The sequence below is a fragment of the Barbus barbus genome, assembly GCF_936440315.1.
Source record: "Barbus barbus genome assembly, chromosome: 1".
Lineage (NCBI taxonomy): Eukaryota > Metazoa > Chordata > Actinopteri > Cypriniformes > Cyprinidae > Barbus > Barbus barbus.
Window position 1 is genome coordinate 12,212,497 of NC_136729.1, and position 5,765 is coordinate 12,218,261.

At 35.1% G+C, this 5,765-nt stretch overlaps 1 protein-coding gene across 4 annotated transcripts; it reads right to left on the minus strand.

Moving 5' to 3' along the window:
- On the minus strand, window positions 1-5,765 carry LOC306864942 (sorting nexin-15-like). Of its 4 annotated transcripts, none has more exons than XM_079409254.1 (8): window positions 5,533-5,765; window positions 5,039-5,074; window positions 4,839-4,959; window positions 4,538-4,653; window positions 2,654-3,002; window positions 2,417-2,545; window positions 2,117-2,326; window positions 1-822 (listed from the first exon to the last, which is right to left on the minus strand). In XM_079409254.1, exons 1-8 carry the CDS (start codon window positions 5,632-5,634, stop codon window positions 710-712), a joined length of 1,176 nt encoding a protein of 391 aa, XP_079265380.1. In that variant the 5' UTR covers window positions 5,635-5,765; the 3' UTR covers window positions 1-709. The 4 variants fall into 4 exon arrangements, with proteins under 4 accessions (XP_079265380.1, XP_079265379.1, XP_079265382.1 ...); XM_079409253.1 differs by having other exon boundaries at window positions 2,417-2,566; window positions 5,533-5,761; XM_079409256.1 differs by lacking the exon at window positions 5,039-5,074 and having other exon boundaries at window positions 5,533-5,750.

The window sequence follows — 5,765 nt, forward strand, 5'->3', positions numbered from 1 at the left end:
CATTTAAATGTTAAGTTTTGAAATTTTGCTGTATGCATTTGTCATTTTTATTTAATTTATTTAAAAAATTTGTATAGGTAGTATTTATAAAGTTTTAACTGTTAGTTTTGGATCTGTTTTTAGTTGTTTTAATACTACAATTGATTGCTTCTGTTGTCCTCATTTGTAAGTCGCTTTGGATAAAAGCGTCTGCTAAATGACTAAATAATAATAATAATAATTTACAAAACAGGCAGATTTCACTGAAAAGGCAATGCCTTCATTTAAACAACAGTCATTTACATAACAGCTGCATTTACACAACAGATCAACCGTTGGATTAAAAAAACAAACAAACAGACATTTCCAGTTCCTTAGGCTCAGAAAATGTATCAGATTATTAAGTTAAAATAGTGTCAAATCAAGTAAAACTCTGTTGTGGTGGTCTTACAGTGCAGGGAGTATAATGCTGTTGGACATATCCTACAAGTGTAACTATTTGAGTAAGCGGGAAGTAAGTGTGGGAGTCAAGTGTGTGTATATTGACTGTGTGGGTGGCCGGCGAGTTGCACTTAAGTGAAACTGTGGTGGAATTGTTTCAATATGTGTATGTGTGTTAGTCAAAACTCAGTTGATGAGAGTACGTATGTGGGAGTGTGCTTGGGTGTCCCAGGTTTGATGAAGCTTGAGTTAGTATATGTGTGTGTGTGTGTGTGTTTAAACTGTTTCTCTATGTATTGTGGTCCTGAGTGGGAGTAGGTATGGAGAGAAGTCTCTCCGCATGCTCTAGGATTTCAGCAATCTTCCTCTTCACTGCTTCTCTCCTCTTCAAATCTACATCTCCTAGCGAAAGAGAATGAGTAACAGAAAGAGAAGAGAAAAAGGGTAGAACAAAGGGATGTTGTGAGGTTTAGTTTCTTCCTACCATTTAAATATTTTGCATTGCATCCAAATAAAGCTAATTTCCTGCTTTGAGGAAAAAAAAACATTGCATGTTAATGTCCTTGTGTTGAGAGGTACTCTGCTCTTTCCCCTCAAATAATTTAATCATGCCAGGGTCATCCTGACCACAGCAAATTGGCATTTGGCTGATTTAGGATCAGTAATCTTCATATGGGACCAGTTTTTAATTTGAATTTAGATGGAAACAAAAAGAAGAAAAAAACCCTACAATTTTCATTGAAACGGCAACGTTTTGGTCATGCAATTTATTAAAACATTGCGGTGTTATTAAATATTTGAGTTCTAACAAGCAACGACAGAGTACAGGATTCATAATTCTCTCTTAATACTATTTTCCAACACATCTGCCTGCAATCATTCAGGTGAGTGAGGGGTGTTTATTTTTTTAATAGGTAAAATGTCATCCAGTTGTAAATTAATATACACTACCATTCAAAAGTTTAGGGTGAGTATGATTTTTTCCAATTTTTGAAAGACATTAATAATATTATTAATAAATTAAATTGACTAAAACAAAATAGTAATACAATTTATAATGTTTAAAATCAAATAAATACTCTTCTTTTGGACTATATCTTCATTAATTAAAGCTGAAAAAAATGTAGCACGGATTCCACAAAAATATTAAGCAGCACAACTGTTTTCAACATTGATAATAAGAAATCTTTCTTGAGCAGCAAATCAGCATATCAGAATGATTTCTGAAGGGTCATGTGACACTGAAGACTGAAGGAATGGCTGCTGAAAATACAGCTTTTCAACCACAGGAATAAATTACTTTTTCAAATATATTTCAACAGATAACAGTCATTTTAAACTGTAATAATATCTCTCAATATTTGATCAAATAAATGCAGCCTTGATAAGCATAATAAGTATAGAAGTCTTCTTGCAAAAATGTTAAAGATTCTTACCGACCACAAAAGTTTGAAGGGTAGTGTACCTATTTTGCATTTTAAACCTAATTTTGTGCACATTGTAAATTTCAGTTCATTATTAACATTGGAAATTAAAAGTGAAGTGAAGCACATGCATTGTGGGATACTATATTCCCAACAGTGTGCTGTGTTGAATACACATTGATAAATGTAGTATTTAGTATGAGGGTATTCCATGCATACAGACAATTATCACAGTGTGCACAGTATATACATGATATACTGCAGTCTCTTACCTTGCACTCCTTTCATAAATATATCAACAGCCGTCCTATATCGTCGTACTGCTGCACTGTATTCGCCGTTTCTATCTTTGTCCTGGGCACCCTTCAGTTCTTCATTGGCCTGGTACACGTAGCTCACATCTCCAGCAGACTCAGTCCCATCTGGAATGGTTAGAGGAATGGACAGGAGTTCAGCGTGGCTGGGTGATCCATACGGTTGATCTGGAAGGTGATGAGAGAGGTTTGCATTAAAAAACCAAGAAAGCCAATTATATGTAGAAATGATGAGTTAAACGGTGCAAACTTTATTACCGTCTTTGGCACATGGGTCAAAAATAGCGAGGTCTGTATCTGAAAGCGGAGGAGGGGCCTTGTATGAATGTTCTTCCAATCCTGAGTCAAACAGTGAATCAAACTCCTCTGATTGGTCGACTGGAGAACCTGGAATTTCAAGTGAGGCATCTGGAAGTTAAAAAGCGGGAATAGAATAATTGGCTATGATGGAAATCAAATAAGACATGATAGGATTGATAACTGTAACAAACTAACGAGTTGCAGTGTCAGTAGCAGCAGCAGCGCATTGGTCTGTGCCGTTATTCTGATGTGATGTGATGTCAGTCTCCTTCTCTTTTCCTGTCAGTCCTTGTATTTCCGTTTCAGTGCGTGTTTCTTGTGTGGGGCTGCTTTCCGTATCACTGAGAGCCTCAACTGCCAACTCAGGTTGGGTTAGATCTGTCAGTCTTTGGTTAGACTCCAGCTCCTGAACCTGGATAGGAGACTCTCTCCCCGTCTCCTCTTCAGCCAGCAGCTCAGTGTTTCTCTCAGGTAGGGGAATAAGAGGAGGCGGAAGAGACGTAGAAATGGCAGCTGTCTCCATTGGTCTTCTCACTTCTGCTCCCTAAGACAAAAGAAATAAGACCAAAAAGTTGAGCGGAAAATTTATGTCATTTATTCACCCTCATGTTGTTCCAGACCTGTTTGACAATGGACAATGAGAAGTCAACAACAAGACACAAAATCAGAAGAATATAGAACAAAGGTCAAATACGGACAACTTATGGTACAACTTATGGTACCTTTAGAGTGCTTTTTCAGTCTTGCAATTGACAATGCCCATTATGCACTCTGAAAAGGGCAACATATATACAGTATATATCAGAGATGGGCACTCGAGTTAGTGACTCGGACTCGAGTCGCATTTTTATAGACTTCAGACTTGACTCAGACTCGACCTGAAATGACTCCAGACTTGACTCGACTCGAGGAAAAGGACTTGTGAATATTTTAAAAGCAACTCGAGTCTTTTATCCTTAAATATTTATATAACTGATTTTCAAAAGGCGGACCGCACCCGCATATATATATTAGTGCTGTCAAACGATTAATCGCGATTAATCACATCCAAAATAAAAGTTTTTGTTTACATAATATGTGTGTGCATTGTGTACATTTATTATGTATATATGAATACACATACAGCATATATTTTGAAAATATTTACATGTATTTATTCATATGTATATTCATATAATCTATCATATATAAATATATTTAATATATAAACATAACATTTTTCTTAAATATATACATGCATGTGAGTGTATTTATATATACATAATAAATATACAAACAAATATGTAAACAAAAACGTTTATTTTGGATGCGATTAACCGTTTGATAGCACTAATATATATTAATAGACACACACAAACACACACACACAGTGTATAAATATATATATACACACAGTATATATGTATATATACAAACAGTATATATATACATACATATACACATATATACACACACACACAGTTAAATGTTAACTGTTTAAGAAGTCTTAACTTTTATTTTCACCAAGAAACAGTATTACAATTTTAAAAAAACAAAAAAGTATGTTTAAATGTACTTTATTCCTGTGATGCAAAGCTGAATTTTCAGCAGTCATTAATCCAGACTTCAGTGTCACACGATCCTTCAGAAATCATTCTAGTATGCTGTCTTGATCAAAAATGACAGTAAAGACGTTTACATTACAGAAAATTCTATTTACGATAAATACTGGTTAGTTTAATCACAGTTTAAAAGGTTATATATATTACATTTTAAACAATTATTTTTTATTATTATCAATGTTAAAACCAGTTGCTTTTTTGTTGTAAAAACTGTAATACATTTACTTTCAGTATTCTTATGATGAATAGATTACACTAACCTGTACTGACATGAAATAGAGTTATCTGTAACAATGTAAAAGTCTTTACTGTCACTTTATACAAATTACAGCATCCTTGCTGAATTGAATTTTCTTTTTTTATATATAATCATACTGAACCCAAACTTTTAAATTGTAATGTACAGATTTTATAGGAAAAAAATCAAATAGAATACATAATATAAATATATTTTCCATAAGATTGGTATATGTCTTACCCTGAAGAATTCTTTGAGTTGTGGGCTGTTGTACAGAGCAGGAATATTTGTAGTGAAGAGCAGCATGGCCTCAGCTGCTTTCCTCCTCTCTTCAATCACAGCCTCATCAAAACGCCCTGTGAGAGAGACACAGAAGAAGGAAGGCAGGACAGAGAATAGAGAGTGTGGTGGAAAATATTAGAGAAATATAATCAAACAGACATACGGCATCAAGTCATACAAAATTAAATAAAAGAAACAAACAAACAGTTGAACCGGGTAATTTCTCTTTTGCTTACACATCATGTCTAGCAATTCTTACCAAAAACCTGTGCTCGTGGAAAAGCGGGAAACTCTTCTTGTCGTCTGAACAGGTTCCTATGAGTGTACGCCAGCTCTCCATGTAATTTCTTCAGCTCTGAGTACCTCTTCCACACCACAACCTGCCAATCAAAGCAACAATGAGCCCAATGCAACTCTGATCCAACATGCACATGTACAAATACAAAAGGATGCTCATACCTCTTTAACATTCTCCGGCTGTGTTTTTGATACAAACTACAGAGAAAGATACAGATAAATGAAACGTCACAACACCAAAGGGCTGATTGTAAGCATTAATGAGGAAGGGGGAGACTGGTGCATGAGACACTGAAGTCACGTGACCTCGTCCCAGATTCTTTAAATCACGTGTTTCACTGCAAACCAAATAAACAATAGCTTGTACTAGTAGTTATTAACCCCCTCTATGAGGATCAGTTAATCTGATTTATGCCTTTTGTATTTATGAAGCACATTTTATCAAAGCTTGCGTTAATCATACATACCTTAGTTATTTAATGAAATATAAATTAGAAACATAGCCTTGACACAACAGTCCATTCAAAACACTCTCATATCTGTGGTCCAGACTCAGTCAATAACTATACAGTATCTACAGTATTATTCCTCTCTGTGATAAGGAGATGAAACGTAAATATGATAATACAATAACGTTGTATTATTGTGCTACTAACCCTTGCTTTTACTTTATATTCCGTGTGTCCTTTCTCGTGTGTGCGTGGATTTGTCACAGTGAAGAAGCGGTAATATTCCTCTGTTTTGGTCTTTCGAGACATCACTGTCACATAAATATCTTTAAATTTATAATAATATAAATATGGGTTAAGAGCCGAGCTCCGTGACTGGTACCGCGTTGGACTGTTGACAGTTTGGAGCAGCTACTTCCTGCTTTGATAGGAGCGCATGC

Coding starts and splice junctions, on each gene's coding strand:
- LOC306864942 (XM_079409253.1), bottom strand. CDS start 5,634: ATGTCTCGAAAGACCAAAACAGAGGAATATTACCGCTTCTTCACTGTG. Junction 3,003..4,537: donor AACTCAAAGAATTCTTCAGG/GTAAGACATATA, acceptor CTTTTGTCTTAG/GGAGCAGAAGTGAGAAGACC. Junction 2,567..2,653: donor TGCTACTGACACTGCAACTC/GTTAGTTTGTTA, acceptor TTTAACTTCCAG/ATGCCTCACTTGAAATTCCA.